This window comes from Rousettus aegyptiacus, unplaced genomic scaffold (genome assembly GCF_014176215.1).
Source record: "Rousettus aegyptiacus isolate mRouAeg1 unplaced genomic scaffold, mRouAeg1.p scaffold_m13_p_4, whole genome shotgun sequence".
Lineage (NCBI taxonomy): Eukaryota > Metazoa > Chordata > Mammalia > Chiroptera > Pteropodidae > Rousettus > Rousettus aegyptiacus.
In genome coordinates, this window is record NW_023416307.1 from 37753419 (window position 1) to 37771713 (window position 18295).

The 18295-nt window shown below is 35.2% G+C and overlaps 1 protein-coding gene across 7 annotated transcripts in view; it reads right to left on the reverse strand.

Annotated features, from left to right (window-relative positions):
• The window catches only part of PEX5L (peroxisomal biogenesis factor 5 like), a 196985-nt gene that overhangs the window by 140186 nt on the left and 38504 nt on the right, over window positions 1-18295 (reverse strand). Inside the window, exons 1-3 of one of the 7 annotated variants that reach the window (XM_016128012.2) lie at window positions 8126-10648; window positions 7222-7568; window positions 5649-5720 (exon numbers count right to left, since the gene is read on the reverse strand). The exons of 3 other annotated variants lie outside the window; for them this stretch is intronic. In XM_016128012.2, coding sequence (XP_015983498.1) covers window positions 5649-5720; window positions 7222-7299 — 150 coding nt within the window. In that variant the 5' untranslated portion in view covers window positions 7300-7568; window positions 8126-10648. Of the gene's footprint in view, window positions 1-5648; window positions 5721-7221; window positions 7569-8125; window positions 10649-18295 lie in introns of those variants that run through there. 3 more of the 7 variants (XM_016128009.2, XM_016128016.2, XM_016128014.2) reach the window with 3 other exon arrangements.

Genomic DNA, 18295 nt, shown 5'->3' on the forward strand with positions numbered 1-18295 from the left:
AATTGCATAAGGTGTCTTGTCTTGTCAGTGTTTCAGAGTATCCTGCTTCAGAATCTTCAGGTTGTCTCTTTTCAGGTGTCTGTTTTTGGTGACTAAATACATAATTCCAAGAAAGTACCAAGGGAGAGAATTACACTTGACACTAAGACAAGGTCTCTTGCTTTAGAAGTCTCCTCAGAGGTAAATGAGATCTGAATTATATTTAAAGTAAGTCATCACATTGATATGACAAAGAAAGCACTGGCCAGATGGTGCTGAGTACAACAAGGCAGTGACAAATATCACTCCCATACTCTTTACTACTTATAAGTCTGAGATTCAGGTCAGATGCTTAGATGGTGATATGATCACACTCTCTGTTAGTACCAGAAGGAAGCTGGGTATCTATTTTTCTCATTCTTCCATTTTTATTTCACATTGGCCTATATTTTCCTCTTTAGGATTCATTCCCACGAGGACCACCAGGACAAAATTACAATCCTACTCAAATGCTTACATGCTATTGGAAATGCAAGGGGTTGGCTAGACTTGGTCTCTTCTTTTTCTTCAGAGAAAGATCACAGAAATTCCAATTTCCATTGCTTTCTGCATAGGCTTCGCCTACAAATGTAGAAGGACACTCTCAGAAAGGTTCTGGGCTAAGAAAAGTACATGTTGTCTCTCTCCAAGAATGCTTCTCATGCTTGGTAGAGGGGGCCGTGTAGGGAAGGGAAGGCAAACAGATGCCAACAACCATCTTTGAGCTCTCATTTTGTATACATTTGCTATGAAGGGCATTTTTTGTTGTTGTTGGCAAAGCTATGGGAGTTAAGAGGAAAGGAAACAGTTAAGAAGTGTTTGTGGAAAAGAGCATCCCGGTGAGGGTTCAATAAATAAATATTGGCCACTTATGATAATTCCTAGTACATTGGTTATTTTATAGCATTAGAGCACTGAACCAAAATAGCTTCTTAAGACACACATATGGGATGACCAGTAATGGGTAACTGTAGTGAAGGGATGTGGAATGATAGAAAGAGTACTGGCTCGTCGTCAAGAGGGAGGGCTGGCTTCCGGTGCTCTCTCTTCACCGAACCAGGGACTCAGGGTATGTGATTCATCTTTCTAGATCTCAATGTTTCCATTTGCTATACTGGAGTCGTGGGGTGGTATTATGGAATGAATGTTTGTGTCCCCTACCAAATTCATATATTGAAGCCCTAATCCCCAATATGACTTTGGAGAGGGGGCCTGCGAGGAGGTGATAAAAGTTAAACGAGGCTGCAGGGCGGGGCTCTAATGAAAAGAGAAAAAACACCAGAACTCTCTCTTTCTGCGACGTGAGGGTAGAGATGGCCGGCAGCCCCATCTACAAGCCAGGAAGAGAGTCTGCAGCAGAAACAACCATTCCAACACCTTGATCTTTGACTTCTAGCCTTCAGAACTGTGAGAAGTAAATGCTATGTAAGCCTCAGCCTATGGTATTTTGTTATGGTAAGGGAAGCAGACTAATTCAGGTGGTGATGACCAGCTATGACAGAATGATTTACAGTTTATAGAACACTTTTACAATTTTTATCTCAGAGAAATTCTAGGGGTGGGAAAAACAGAGTATTACTTTATAAATAAGAAAATATATCTCAGACAGGTTCATATTCACATGGCTACTAAGTGTAATTCAGTCAGACTGGAAACCTGAGTCTTTAAAGGCACCTTTGATTGTAAATGGTTGTGGTTTTCTTGTTTTTAGCATGATTGTGTTGGATATCTATAAAGTATGGGTTTTAGATTCCCAAGTAAAGAATGCCCAGTTAAACAATGCCAAAGTTATCACAAGTCTCACATACACACGCATACACATGCACACACACATTTTTTCCCTATGGAATTGTGATAATTATCTCCTTTGACCCAGTGTTCCTTAAAGTGTGACCCAGCAGTGGGAGCTGAGGACTCAGAAATGCAAATTCTTAGGGCCCACCCCTGACCTACAGAATGGGAAATTCTAGGGGTGGGGCCCAGCAACCTGTGTTCTAACAAGCTGTCCAAGAGGTTCTGAGGTGGATAAAGTTTGAGAACCACTGCTCTGAGCTGTGTGCATCCGGTCCCCTTGTAAACTGGCTGATATTTGGCATACCGCACTGAAGGACAGAAGGCTGCAACTCAGTCTTATAACCAACTAGATCCACAACAAACTGTTATATCCATTTTTGAAATCCTTGAGCCTATAAGTATATCCTTCATATAATTATAATATTCCCTAATTTTGTGTTAGTCTTTGTTACCTCCTCTAAGTCTACTTAGAATTTAAAAACATTTTAGAACTAAAAAGCTATCTTGGTCCAACATATCATGAACCTTGAATTAAAGTGACTAATAAATATTAATAATTTAAAATTCAGTGAACTTATTATTTATTCAAAAAATGGTTAATGTTTTTAACCCCCTACTCAAGGTATTTGGCCATCTACTCCTCCATTCCCACCCCTGAAATCTCAGTAACTTCAAAAGGAAATTCATGTGTACATAAATCTATCCCTCAATGAGATTCACCCCCTTCCAATCAGGAGGGAATAGAAAGTCAAATATAGAATTCATTAATTAAATATATTATAATTTGTATATAGTAACTTATTTGTATATGTAATTATATGACATATATAATAAAAACTATATATATATTATGTCAGATGTCTGGATTTTAGAGGCATTAAGATTTTAATCCAATATGTATCCTTCGATTACCTTCATAGGTTTGGAATTTAAAAACTCTAGAGATTTCTGGTGGAAAATATGGACCCCAATGCCAACATGATACATTTATATTTAAATGATTATATGTATGTGTATGTGTTTGATTATATATTATACGACATCTATTATTTTAGGGCATCAACACTAATCAAAGAATCCTCTGGAATGTTTTATATGCATTCAAAATGAACTTTGCCAATAAAATTTCACAAAGAGAGAAGCACAATATTACCTTTTAAAAATAAAACCTTACAGATTTCCAAAATTACTTTTTCTTATGTAGGAATAACACAGAAATCACCTTTTACACTCTTGAATGTGGGCAGCCGAAGAGAACAAAATTCACATACTCTATGCAGCTTGTTTTTAATTTGCTTATATAAGCAAAACTGTGGGCTTTCCATGGAAATATAAGACTTGCAAATCACACGACTGATAAAATGGCATATAGCTTGCACAGCATGTGTAGAGTGACAGCTTCTGATTGACAGATTTAATGAGATTGATGGACTTCTGCCCATTACAGCCTCCAGCTATTTTATTTATTTTCTTTAGATTTTACCATTTACTGAAAATGCTATTTGCACTTATATGAAGGTTGACTAACAAATTTCTACTATATTCCTGAAAAGATATAGGAAGAATAAATTGAATATAAAGATTCCTCCCCAAATAACATATATGTTATATATAATATATATGAGATGAAGTAATATTAAACAAATGTCACATAAAAACACACATATCTTTAATGTTGATTTTTTAAACTCAGCAGGAATTTTTCTTAGTATTATAAACACTAATTTGAGTGTTTTCCCAAATATTTTACTTCCAGGTATCAACACTGTCATCGTTTCAACCTAGGATTTACTCACAATATCGACACTAGATAAAACCTTCCCCAAAATGAAAGATTACTCTTATAGCCAACGGCAAATGCCAGTGCCAAGTCATATTCATAATTACTCATCTTTTGAAACATGTTTTGACATGAATGATTCAGCAAAGCCGGGTCACTGCCAACTGGTGCCAAATGGCACAATGGCACTGGAGGAAACGTGGTTAACTACAGAGGCAAACAATGATTGGGCAAATACAATTCTTTCTCATTTGATCCAGGTAAGGAAAGTGTTATTTTCTCAAGAAGCAGGAAAGTTGGTTCTCTCACTCTATAGGTTTTTTTTTTTAAAATTCCTTAATTATTAATAAAATGTGTTTAGGCTCAACAACATAAATTTTGTGAAAGGTATTATAAAAGGAACAATGACTCCCTTGGACTTTCTACTCCGAATATCAATGTGTAATTTTATAGTTTTCTGAATCCCAAGATTTAGTTAAAAAAAAAGAGAAGCTTTTGGGGAAAAAAAAAGAAAGAAAAAGAAAAGCAGCTTTCGGGTAGGATGATACTAAAGAAGTACAATCAAGAGTGAGAAATTGCCTTCTATATGATTAAAAAAGAAATTAAAAAATAACTTTTTATTTTAATAGAAAATCTAGAGGCATGAATGTTCTCATATGTACTCAATTGTATCTTACTAGTTCATTCACCAGGTAGGTCCAGGCAGGATCTGTGGGAGATGGAGATCACATGCTCTAGGTGATTAATCTGTTAAAATGAGAACTAATAGCCCAGTGAAGCACTTGGGCTCCAGCCCCACTTAGTTTATTAACTAAACTGACAATTTGACACTAAGTAGAAATACAGCCCACTTCTCCCATCTCCCCACTGTTTCACTTGGCAGCCAGAGAGGGAAGATAAGGCAGGAAAAACTTGGAGGTAGTTCCAGGGAACCTATAAAATCAACACATTCTTCACCTCCCATGGAGATGCTTTGTTTGGCTAGTTTTTTCCAGATCACTTCAGCTACCTCCATTATTCCGGGTCTAACAAGCAAGTCTCTAAGTTAACTGTTTTTGGTTGCTATTTTCAGTGTTCATTTTTCCCTTTTTTTCAAATAATACACAATTGCTCCTTTAATGCGATCACTATGATGCAAAACAAACTGCACAATTAGAAAAATTTCCAAGTTCAACTTGCCTTTCTGTAACTTGCTGACTGCTTTCTTTGGTAACCTCTTCATCTGCTCAGATCCTTTTAAATTATTTATTTGTCTCCACCTGCATTTACATGACCTTCAGAGTCAGTGCCACTTATACATTAAATGAACGTGCAGTTAGCTTGTCTCCTTGATAATTAACTAAGATGTTAAGGGCTGATGCCAATTCAGTGGCATGAGTTGGATACCTTCCATTACCTGGTATGTCATTGTTTATGGTCTATTAAGCAGTTTTCATTTTACCTTATGGGTCCATATAAAACCCAAGCTAGATGTTTCTCAAATTACAGTTGGTATAACTTTTTGTTTTTTAAAACAAAATTACAGTTGGTATTACTTTTCGTTTTTTAAAAATCATCTCTGAATTTACTGAAGACTATCTGAGAAACTAAACTGGGCAATATATATATATTTTAAGTTTCTCAGGTTTTTAAAGTCTTTTATTCCCCTCTTCCTAAATCATATTCATAGTTTTATACTAGTGGTAGCTTTTCTCATTTTCAAAATAATATACTTTCTAGTTTTTGTTTGAATCTTTTTTTCTTCCTAACCAAATCATCATTGTTGTTTTGGTTCATTTTTCAAGTGGGACTTTTAATTTTCCAAAAGTTCTCGAATCTTGTTTTGCTTTGTTTTTCATCATTCTTACATATAGAACATACATGCTGACATGCAGAAATCAGTAGATTAGAGGCAATGCAGAGGGAGGCTTAGTTGCTCTCAAAATCTATCTTTGTTATGCAGGCCTCCCTTACACAGGCTAATACAGTCTCTAGGGCAGGGCTGAGTGCTCAGAGGGCTTCAGTTATCAAAAATCTACAATGCAATAGTAGAAAATGTATGTAAGCATTCACTTACCTGCTTTTGATCAACAATTATTTCGAGGTCTTCATCACTGCTTAGTTTTCCATATCCTTTTTCTTTACTTTTCTTGTGAAAGAATAATTTTAAATGATCATTTAGTTTCTTTCCATTAATAATCTGAATTCCCACTTAATACTTTTTAAAGATAAAGTCTACTTAGCCTTGTTCACTAGTCATAATACAGCATTCTTTATGTTAGTCTCTCATGGACAAATGCAAATGCTCTTATAGTTAAGCTGCTGGCTTATAATTATTCATTAAGTATTTTTTTGCCTAGCCTCTCTCATCCAAATTACACCTTTTGTCCTCTATGACTGTTGTTATGCTTTTTTTCAACTGTAGTTTCAGAAAAGATTCTTTAACACTTTAAGTGATTCCTTCAAGAGTCCCAGCGTTTTTCATAAAGATTAAAACTGCATTAGTAATACTATGCTTAAGACTTCAACTATTAAATGTTTTATTTTAATCCTTTATATATATATATATATATATATATATAAGAATAAGACAAATATTATACAGCTCAATAAATCTTCAGATTTTTCTACATTTGCTTGTAAATCAGATGAAAATGAACACAGGAAAAACAACTCAGGAATAATTTTAAAAAGATAAAATGATTTTCAAAATTAGGTAGTTTGAAAAGATGGAGGAATACAGGCCATATTTAAAAATGAGTTTATTGGTATTTTGTCATTTCTCCCCCCACCCCTGAATGTCCATTCTCCATCTACCTCTCCCATTCTAATGTTAGAAAGGGACATAGATCATGACAACCACTTATTGTTGTGCTATAGGAGAAAGATAATTTGAATCCTTTTTTTTTTTTTCATTCTCCCAATTCACTGGTTGATGGGAATACCAGAAATGACATGTTTCTTCACAATTTCAGAAGTCTAAGTACCTCTCTGTAGAGGACCAGTAACAAAAGGGAAAGAAAAAAATCACTATATAGCTTTGGTTCAAGGTTATTATCTAAAAATAGTCCTTCCTTTAGGTATTAGATACATCAACTAGAATTAAGGGAATTAAAAATATGTCTTATGTTTGTACCTACTGTGCCGTATTAGGATCCCTATCTCATTGGGGGAAAAACTATATCTTTCAGTAAACATGACATAAATCAGTTTAATACTGTGCGACATGATCCTTGTCTGTTTTTCCCTCTGTAATATTTCAAAACCAGATTTCAACATTTCCTCTTTAAGAAACATACCTACTATTTTTGTGCGTTTTTCTGTAATAAAGAGATTTCCGAATCTTCAAGTATTAGGATGCATAAATAAAATCTGAATTCTCATTCATATATTAATGAATTTAGCCACTTAGAACAGAACAGATGGCCAAAGTATTTCTCTTTATTATTATTCTCATCTTCATCTGAGGTTCCAGTTCAGGATTAATGGAAAACAAAAAGAGCAAGGTTGGTTTTAATCAAGCTGACTTCCTTTCTATCACTTTGCTTTTGCATCCTTTTAGTCCACTGGTTGCCATACAATATTGACCAGAGACCCTCTAATACGAAGCATTTTAAACTGTCTTTCCGAATATTGATCTGTATACGTACCAAGTAGCTCATTTGCATGACCCGATTTCTGGACAAAAGGGCATTAAGTAGAGATGGAATGTGGGTCCTTCCATCCATTTCACTGTCAGATATCCCAGAATTCTTTGCACCAGTGGCCGTGGCTTCATTGCCAGAACTTGCTGACCAGAGAACCACAGATCTTGCCCAGCAATAGTATTTATAATGTATGACAATGACTGAATTATCCCTGAATCATTGTCTTGACTTTGTAAACATTGTGAAAATGTTGGCCAGCACAAAAAGTCTTTGAAATGAAAATTTCTTCTTTTCTGACTAATTTTTATCCAAGCACTTCTATGTTCCCTGAGTGCTGTTCTACTTTAATGCTTAAAACAAAAACAAAAACAAAAACAAAAAACAAACATGTATTATTAATTATATACATTTTTATATTTCATCCCACACATATGGACTACTCAGCAGCCTCTTTGTCATAAAAGCTCTTAGTTTTACCTTTTTAGTGCCCCACCCTAGACTTTCTTGTGATTAGCAAATCACTGATAATTGATATAAAAATGTCAGCATTCACAGAACATAATTCAAGACTGCAATTTCATCCAGTACCAAATTCCACTTCTCCAATTTAATCCCAACTCCTTATCTGATTTAGTAGTACATTCTCCTGGGAAGAGGCTAAGTCAGGGAAGAAAATTGTATCCCCAACTACTGTAAGTAAAAGTTGGCATTTTCCAAAAGTGGGAGGAAGAATTTAGAGCTCTGATTCTGTACTTAAATCCCTAGTCTCCAAATAGCACACAGCTAGCTACATGCAGAGTCAGAATTCTTACAGTTTTACTCTAGTTAAGCAATATTTTCTAGTTCACCCCAAAACCCCAGGGGGTTTAAGCCTTTTCTAAGCCATAATGGTTATTCGCTCACTTACTGCTTATCTCTAGTGCGAGCATAATCCTCTTTCCTCTTTCGAGCACTCAGCTCCCACTTTGACTGCTTAGATCAGCCAGCCCAGGCAGGGATCTTCAGCTCTCCTCCCTCCTCCCAGCCAGGAATCCCTGTCTTCTATCTATGCACTTTTGTCAAGCACAAAAAGCAACTCCATAGCTTCTGTGTGGTCTTTCACATTAGCCAAAGGACTGAACTAGTGAGAGAAAGAAAGCTAACCTCTGCACTGTCCAAGCGTGAGGAGGCAGGGCTTCTGTGGGAGGAGAAACCACAGGGCAATCACTTCCTGTGCTCCTCCCACCTCCCTTGGCGGACACTGGAGCTGAAGATTTCAACTGAGGCAGTAAGGGCAGGCCCCTTTCCACCTCGGCTTTAGCATGTTGCCTCCTTATAGCTGATTTTGTGCACAACTGATGCAAATGCAACTGAGAAGGGAGCATCAGTGCAGTGGAGAGAAAATGGTGAGGACTTTGCGGTGGGAAAAGTGAGGAAAGAGAAATAGTCATCATTTACTGACAATGCCTCATTCCCTATAAGAAGCTTTCAGTGTCCAATATCTGAAACCCCAAACAAAGTATCTCCCATCTTCCCCACACCAACGTAAATCTTTTCTGAGTAACTGGAAGAACAATCTAGTTCTTTGTTAGTGCCGATAATTTTTTTTAATACCATTGAATCAGGTCTGTAGTTTTCTTAAGAACATTAAGCCCAAGAGCTAACTTTTTCTCTCTGTAGACATTCCACCATCCCTCCTTAATCCTATATGCTTCCTGCTTCCACCCCTTCATTCTTTCCTCCAAAAAAGTAGAATAGAAATGTAGATTTATTCACTTGAATTAAGTAAACCATAAAATTGGGAAACTATATAGTAAAACGATATATGGCCACAGACATAGAATGTATTATATGGAACAATTTTGCAAGTAAGTAGCAACAAAACAAGAACATAATCTTATGGAATAGAGACTTGAAAAATGAAGCACCCTATGTTCAATTTTAGAATAAGATTTTATTGAAAAGTAAGAGTATTAATTGAAAGATACTAGCCGAATTGTGTCCAGGTTGAATTAAAAGGATTCTTCATTCTCATAAAGTAAATTTGGAAAGGAAAAAGGAACACATGATTTAGTTAATTGTACAAATTAGCCTGAATTGCAATTTTTGCCTAACTACACATGTCAAAATAAATCTAAAAGTTAAAGATTACATATACATATTTCAAAAAAGATTTTACTATTATTTATTCAATACTGCAATGAATGACAAATAGTAGACCTAAATTTATTAAAGCAAATGTTATATAAGAATATATAGACGAAAGAAACAGAGACCTTCCTATTCTCTTCTTCCTGGTCGTCAGTAATCAGTCCCTATCTTCTCATTTTTCGCATCTTCAATCCCTTTTTCTCTATCACCTTCATTCCCACAGCCTGCAAAATTGCTCAGTTTTCTCTGTTCTAAAAGATGACTTCCTCACATCTATTTCCCCTAAAGGCATTCGTTTAATCTCTCTTATCTCTTTACTGTCAAACTTGAAAGAGTGGTCTGAGCTTACTAGCTATAGTTCTTTCCTTTCTCTTCACTTCTACACCAATCACAATCAGGTTGCAATTTGCAATTTACTGTAATTGCATTCTTGACAGTCACCAATGTACTTCTAATTATCAAATTCTCTAGTAGTTCTTTTTTTAGAGTTAATTGTATGAATTAGCCTCAAATGCAATTTGTGATTGACTACAGATGTCAAAATAAATGCAAATATTACTTCTTTCAGTGGTCAAGTTTGTATTGAGTATTTTCAAAAATGTTTTTACTGTTATTTATACTATTACAGCTGTTAAATGGTGCTGCCACCGATTGAATAGAGTATCAATGAGAGAAAGGAGGAATCGAGAAAGGAGAAAAGAGAAGATATTGACTGAGTCTAGTGTCTTTGAAAAGTTCATCCACATGGAAGGATCCATTCAACGATTTGGATATACAGGTCTTATCTTAGAAGAGAGATAAGGGTGGGATATATGATTGTTAGGAATAATTAAATTGCAGGAGAGGACAAGCCCATTAAACAAGAAAACATGGAGGCAGACAAGGATTAAGGCTGGAGTCCTGGAGTATGTTACATTTAAAAAATGTGCCAAAAAGGAAAAAAAAAAAATGAACTCAGTGAAGGAAGCTAAAGAAGAGTGGTCATTAGTGTAGGAGGAGAACCAGGAGAACGCAGTCTAAGGTAAAAGAGTTCTAGATCGTGTCAAACGCTGATGGAAGGTTAAGTAAGGATGTGAACTGTAAACTGTCATTGTATTTGGGATTTTGAAAGTCATCAAGGACTGGGAACAAAAGAACTAGTAAGGATGGAACCAAGTTTGGAGTAGGTTAATAAATATATAAGCAGTAAGGGAATAAAGATAGTGAGAGGACTTATTTTATTTTCCCTTAGGAAAGCTTGAATAAAAAGGGAAAGGGAAAACTTTAAGATAGTAGACCTCATGTGAAGTGCTCTTATCACAATTAAAAAAAAAAGAGAGAGAGAGAAAAAGGAAGCAAGATGCTAGAGGAAAGACAAAAAATACAAGAAAAGAATGCTGGGAAAGTTATTATACTCCTCCCATCCCAGCCCTTGTTTAAAGGTGTTGAAGAAGTGTATAGTTCAAGAAGAAACTAGTAAAGACAGTGAAAATGTAGATATCAGAAGGTGAGGGGGATCATTCATGAAGCAAGAAAGTAAGACCAAAGTCCTTTCGGAGAAAAACTGCATCTCTCTCTTTTAAATTTTACGATTATGTGATATATATATATATATCTATATATATATATATATGTATATGTATATATTTATAGAAGAAAAACCTGAAAGGATATATACCAAATATTAAAAGTCTGTTTCTCTGGGAGATGGAATTATGCATGATCTATATGTTCTCTTTATTCTTGGGAGTACTTTTTGAAATGAGAATGAATTTCTTTTATAATTATAAAAAGGAAACAAAATGTGAGATCCATAAAATTGCAATGGAAAATTCTCATTTTAAGTCTACTTTTTAGAAAAATGACTAAGGCGGGACTTTATTCTTCCTTTATTGTGTGTTTTTTTTTAAACGTAGAGATTCATGCTATAGTTATTGCTTATGTCCCTTGTGACAAGCAGGGTAAGATGGTGGCGTGAATGTTTTTGTTTATTGCATTTAATATGCCCCTTTACTCTTGACTCTCCCTTATAATATTAAGCTTCTCAGGTCTTTGACATCATTTTTGGTCTCAGGTTCCTTCTCAAAGTGTCAGCACAACCATAAACACCACTGCTGTGGGAGCCAGAGAAACAGTGAAAAGAGAAAACAGAAAATAAGGGAGAAGGAGGAGCTTTCGCAAAAGGCCTGGAATAAGAGCTTGAGAGCTTTCCTCTGTTTAGGACAGGAGCCTTGACAGATCTTTTAAATAGAAAGTAATTGCCTTACCAATTATGAAGACAATTTGCAGATCTTTTATTATGCTTACATATGGAGGAAATCAACTTTCTAAAGGGAAAATGTTATCCTTACAGAGAGTCACTTACAGAGGGGCTTGTTAAGTCTGGCATTTCTCAAAAACTATATATTTTTTCCTTTTAAAAGACATTTGCAGTTGTGTTTTTCCCTCCAACTGTGATCATGTTATAGTGAAACAAAATAGCCATAGGGTGCAATTTTTTAGTTTTGGGTCAGTCATGGGCAAATGTGACATATGGCAATCAAGCTCAGTTCTAAAGGTATAGTATTACTGGGTGAAAAAAGAAATATAAGGACAACGAATATGTTGATGCATTTTAAACCATGTTTTAATTCATATGCATATCCAGATATTTAGTGATTTTTTTTATTTTAAGGCTAAATCTAATTGGGAAAATAATATTCCAGTTATTTACTAGTTGGATAATAAAATGACAATGACACACAATGCACTTTTCACTGTGGCCTTGCAGTTTCTCCTTAATGTCTCTTTTCCTATCTTTAGGGTGGCTCTTGGTTTGTAAGAGAATACCTTGAAGAGTTTATAAAGCTTAAAAGTATTTTCTATTTTTCAAGTTTCTAAAGATGAAAATTCTACAACATAAATGTCCATTAAATTATGCAATCTTATATCATCATGCAATGACATTTTCTTAAGCATACAAATTCATTACTAGGTATGCACCTTCTTATATCTTTTCCAATATTTTATCATAAAAAGTTTCAAACATATGGCAAAATGATAAGAATTTTATAGTGAGCACCTGTGTACTTACTACCTAGATTCTATCACTAACATTTTATTAAATTTGCCTTTTTGCATATCCGTCCACTGTGATATATTTTTAAAGTATGGTACACATCACATTTCCACATATCCTTTCTTTCAAGATTTATTTTATGTAATTTACTTTTAAAACTCAGAATTGCAAAACTATTGCATTTCTGAGTTTTAAACTTTCAGAATAAGAGCACTACAAGTTCAGGATGCGTTCCCCTACAGCTTTCATGTGAAAAGCAAATCATTGAACTACATTTCTAGCATTGAGTGCTAGTAATAGGCCCTGTCACCAGGATTAGGGAAGAAGATTTCTGATCAAAGGGCTGGGATTTTTTTGGTTCTCAGTCAAAAGCAAGCGATCAAATAACTCAACTTTTGGAGACAAATCCATGGTGTGATAGGCAGTTCCAGCTGATAATAATCACCATGTCCTCAATTTCATATCCTTTGATCATCAATGTTTCTTGCAAACAACTTCAGTCTACTCTGGGCTATATAATAATTATTCACCTCTGGTACGTGCAACAAAAGTAGCAAGCCCTAGGACAGGGCTAGGATAGCTAATGACTTCTACCTCTAAGTCCAATTCTTGCACCTGGAAGGTTCTTGTCTCTACAAAAATAATTTTCTCATTTCCTCTAGACTTGGTTCCTGAAGCTATAAATATAGTGGTGTAGCATGCAATGGCTAATATATAAAAAATGTTTTCTGCCTGCTGAGGACAATAATGATTGAAAAGTGATATATTTTAATCTACTAGATTTCTTGGCATTACGTGGTCTTGGCACCATTTCCAGGGCCAGGTGAAACTAGCAAGCAGCCAGTGAAACTAGCAAGCACTCCCATTTGTCAGTTTTCCCTGTGATCACTCAAATGGCAAGATAGGAGTGGTTGTTGATACAAGATAGGTAAGGAGCCTGAGGGAACTGACATTTCGGATCCCCAAATGGTAAATGAACAGTACTATAATGTAAAAAAAAGTTCCCCTGCTCTGAAAAAAAGCTAATAAAAAGATAAACTATGTATTCTATACCTTTGCCACTTGAGAAAAGCAGGAAATAAAACAAATATTTAAAACTAAAACTATTACTTGATGTTCGACTTCTGATCTCCATTGACATGATTTCTTATTTGTTATATGTGTTGGCTCCATAAGATCTGGGCGAAACCACGTTACTACAGTCTCAAACACAGGTGTGCTAATCACTGGCCTCTCCTGTGACTCCTTTGTCCCTGCACTGGTAGCTGGCACACCTGTCATTGCACACCTGCTGCTGAATTCCTTTATAACAACTAATCTGGACATGATGATTTCATGCCATTGTGAAAGAAAACAGTGATCTTTTAGTAAAAAGGAAAGAAAAGTACGAGCTTCTATATGCATTGCATTTCCCAATTGTATTGTGCCTCTATTTTCATACCTTCTGGCTTTGATACTTTAACACATGCTTGAAAAAAATTTGTCTATAAAATTTTGTTTCTGATAAGAGTGACCCCAAAGTTTGTGTTACAGCCATAAAATCCAAGCAAAAGGTTAAATTTGTTTACCGTTAAGCTACATCTACATAACTAATTGACTTGGAACCAGTTTTTTATTATGGCTCAAATAACTTCAAAGGATTTTTTTTCTCATATAAATCTACACACAGCCATGACAACTTAAAATAAATCTTCCTGTTCCTGAGAGTGACAGGTTTCCTGGAGGTATAGCTCATTGTTCTCACTTCTGGGCTCTCTCCCACAGCCTTGATCATCTCAGGAATCCTAAATCAACATCACGATCCTTGTCAATTCTCCATCAGTCTCTCTATGGCTTCTTTTGTTCATCCCTTTTCTCCAAAGGCTTATAAATTCACTGATAACAACATTACAGAAGAGATATGGCAGTCCTAGAGACTGGGTAGGGCCGAAGAAGGCATCTTCTTCATGGATAAGGGCTTCTGGGCAACTACTTATTAAGGAGCTTTTCTAAGCTGCAGGGTTTATAGGGGCAAGAAAGATCCGGGCCATAGATAGCTGGTTTATCCACTGGATGTGTGATGATCAGTTAAAAGAGTAAAACAGCGCAATCCAGAGGACAAGTAGCCAATCACATACACTACTTTATGATAGACACCAACTAATGACTTGCTTGATATCGGAAGCATTACTGCTAACAAGGGGGAAAATATAGTAAAAAGTAAAGATTAAATAATTTCATTTATATAAAATATTGTCACCAACCATCTGAGCGCAAATATTCTGTGAATCCTCGGCTCAAGAAAAAAAGGGTTTGACGTCTAAAAATTGTGCCTTTGAGTCATGAAAGCACAATTTTTTAATTTGTGAAGGTACGAGGTAGAGTATGTAATAATGTTGGACATTCAAGTACTTGATGAGTTTGTTCAGGCAAAATCGTTTTAGTTTAGAACAATGGTTGCTTCGTGTTGATGTGTAGTCACTGTTTTAGCACTAAGGATGCTAGATTCAGTCAATATGGTTATGTAACTATCACGAAATTAATAATAGGTAGTGGATTACTTCTGACATTATCAGCAAATGTGACATCCATAACTGGAAAAAATAAGCACAAATGCATTCAAATACACATGTACTTTGTTGATTTTTTTAAATAGGAAATGCCATGTGGCTTAAAATAGCTGAAAAGAAAGAAATGATATTCAAAAAGTAAACAATTAAAAAACCTCCCTTATTTGGTGATGAGATAAGGAATAGAGGAAGCTTCTTGAGTATGGTAATTTTATTTCTTTTTGGCATGAGTATGAAGTGTGTTCATTTTATTCTTGTTTTTTAAACATTTTATATATAAGTGCTACACCTTTGGTCTACTTTACCACTACATTGTGAGCTTCTCGAGGTCAGGGACTGTGTTATTCATTCATTCTCTAAGGGTTTTGATAACCTACTATAAAGTGCCGAATTCTGGGGCTCTATTGCCTACTAAGCTGAGAGGAGATATGTTCCCTACTCTTGGGAGGCTTGATGCCTACTGGGAAAGGGAGGTAATTAAACGAGCAATTATAAAAATGTGAGGAGCCTATGACAGAGAGTCTGGGGATATGAAGGAGGCTGTGGGACTTTGCTCTGTGTCAAGGTCTAAATTGGGATCCTAATTTGGGAAGCCATGTAGCTGAAATAGAGGGGCTGGTCTGTGTGTGGGCTTGGGGAGAAGGTATGTAGCAGAAGAATGATACATAGGGAAGATCAAAGGTTAGAGATGGCAGGGCCTTCCAACATCTGAGAGGAGGACCATGTGGCTAGAGCAGAATTAGGGTTTGGGGGAATGATCCCAGATGAGGCTGCAGAGGAAGGGAGAGTCTCGAATGTTAAGGGCAACGTGAAGCCATTGCAGAGTTTTAAGCAGAACAGTGACATTATCGAAACTGTGCGTTAAGAAGTGCACTCTGGCTAAAGTGTGGGAAATGGGTGGAGGAAAGAAGACTGGGGGCAAGGAGGGCAACTGGGGGCTACTGAAGTATTCCGTTTGTGACAATCACAGAGCCTGTTTCAACATAGGATGAGATAACTGAACGCACAATAATTTTATTGTAACATGCTTAATTCATCATTTTGTATATCATGAGATTACTTTTTCAATAATGGTTGCCATAAGTGATAAAAGTATCCATATTTTCCATAGTCAGGAATTAAATTAGCAGCAAATGGGCTTACAACAGACACATTCTAGGCACTCAGTAATATGTAAAATTATATTAGGAAATATTCAATGAAACAAAAACTTATGAGAGATAGAAAGAGAAGGAATATACTTTGCCTAACATAGAAAAATTTTTGCTCTTAGTGAAGGATGTGTATTTTTTCGTATTCTGTGAAGTCCTAAAGCAATATCTAAACTTTTCTTGTTGTTTCTTGCTATTTGACAAAAACAAAAGGAGTCTGTTTAAAAAATACAATATGAGATTGTTCAGTGCTGCTGAGCATATAAAAAGATTTATTATGATTTTTGGAAATCAGCAAAAGGAATTCTTTATGCAAACCTAAGAACTGAACTGCTTAGGGAGTATAAAATATTGGAAAGAAATGTATTTGCTCAAGTGTATTTGGAATATCATCAAAGTTAATGTGTTTTTAAAAGAATTGAGATGGCATATTTAGAGCTGTGTAAAACAAAAACAAAAACAAAATCAATATACAGTTGCTTCCACTGCATTTCAGTTGTTTTTAACTTGTCAAAAGATAAAACTTAATGATGGGGGAAAGCTGAAGTAAAGTAAGGTAGAAAAAGGTAGACTCAAATATAATATTTATCTTCTTACTCAAAGTCTATTAGGAGATTGTTGCTACTTAATGAGACTTCTTTTTGTTATTAATATTTAAAAATAATCACATGTTACATGAAAAATACTGAAGGACATTCAGCTACATGAAGCAAATCTCAGATCTCCAGAATGGACTTCTTTCTATAAGAATACAGCATACCAATGAGGATGGAGGTTTTCTTCCATCTGTAATTCCAATCTTTTCTTTTTTCTTTCTTTTTTTCCTTTTTAGGACTCAACCCCCAAATCTTAGATGCTTCTATTGTAGAATTCATCACAAAATTTTAAAGAGACAATGAGATAGGCCTCCTGAACAATAAAAGCAGAGATTTTCAGTGATAAGAACATGAAGTTCATATCAATTTGAGAGTACTGTAAGGGTTCTTTTGAAAACGCTTCTTGCAATCTCTGATTAATACCCTAAAGTGAATAATATATTGATAATATAGTGCTGATAGACAGAAGAATGGCTATTACTCTAAATACATCTTTGGAAGTAGATACAGAGTTTAACAAAGGGTCTTTTCAAAACTCTTGTACTCTTGTAAAGTTGTCCTGTGTAGGCAGGTGAGGGGATTTTAAAGAGCTGAAGCAAGGCTTTAGTGAGGAATAACTAAATTGCCATGGATAGTACTGCGCCCCAAACGGAAAAAGCTTTTTAAAATGATAAAAGCAGCAGCTTCTCCTTAAAAGAAACATTAACAAAAATTTTTTCTGAAGTACAGAAGTGTGTATCATATTGTTGGTGCTTGGTAAATTTTCAATAAAATATTTTTGTTGTATAGCAAAAAGAAAATGATTAATTACTTCCATTATTTCTAATCCTTCTTATTCTCTCTTGCTGATGTCATTCCAAAAAAAGTTTATACACATATATATATATATGTATAAATATATATTCATCTATACATATATATGTATTTTTTATGATATAAATGTACTTGTTATATAAACACTAAACTTCTCTTTTTACTCAACAATATATTATAAATATCCTCTCACATTAACACATATCCACATCTACCTTACATATCCAAGTTCACCTTACATTAATGGGTTTTGTTAAGAAAGTATAAGAAATCTTGGAAACCAACAGAATGAAGAATGCTCCTAACACTTAAGACACATGCTAGTACATGAGTGTTGTCAGAAGAACCCTAATGGCTCCCAAGATTCTTTCAAAGAATCTTTGGTCTGCAAAGTTAAAACTATTTTCCTAATAGTACTGAGATGTTGTTTACCTTTTCACTGTGTTGACATTTGTACTGACAGTGCAAAAGCAACAGTGGGTAAAATTGTCAGTACATCTTAGCATGAATTAAGGTGGTGGCACCAAACTGTACTAGTTGGGAACTGAACCGGCCATTTAAAAATAAATGTAATAACCATATTTACCTGAAAAAAATGACCGACAAACTATGGTTACTCAAACTTGGGTATCTGGCTTCCCTACCCCCTTGAAAACAAATGAAGAGAGACTCTCATTTCAAGGAAAATGACCAAAAATATCTTTTGCCAAAATTTAAGTTTGCAATTATAGAATTTTGGAAAACTTTTATCTGTCATGTAAATTCGATAATTTCCCAATAGTTAAAGATGTTTCCAATGAG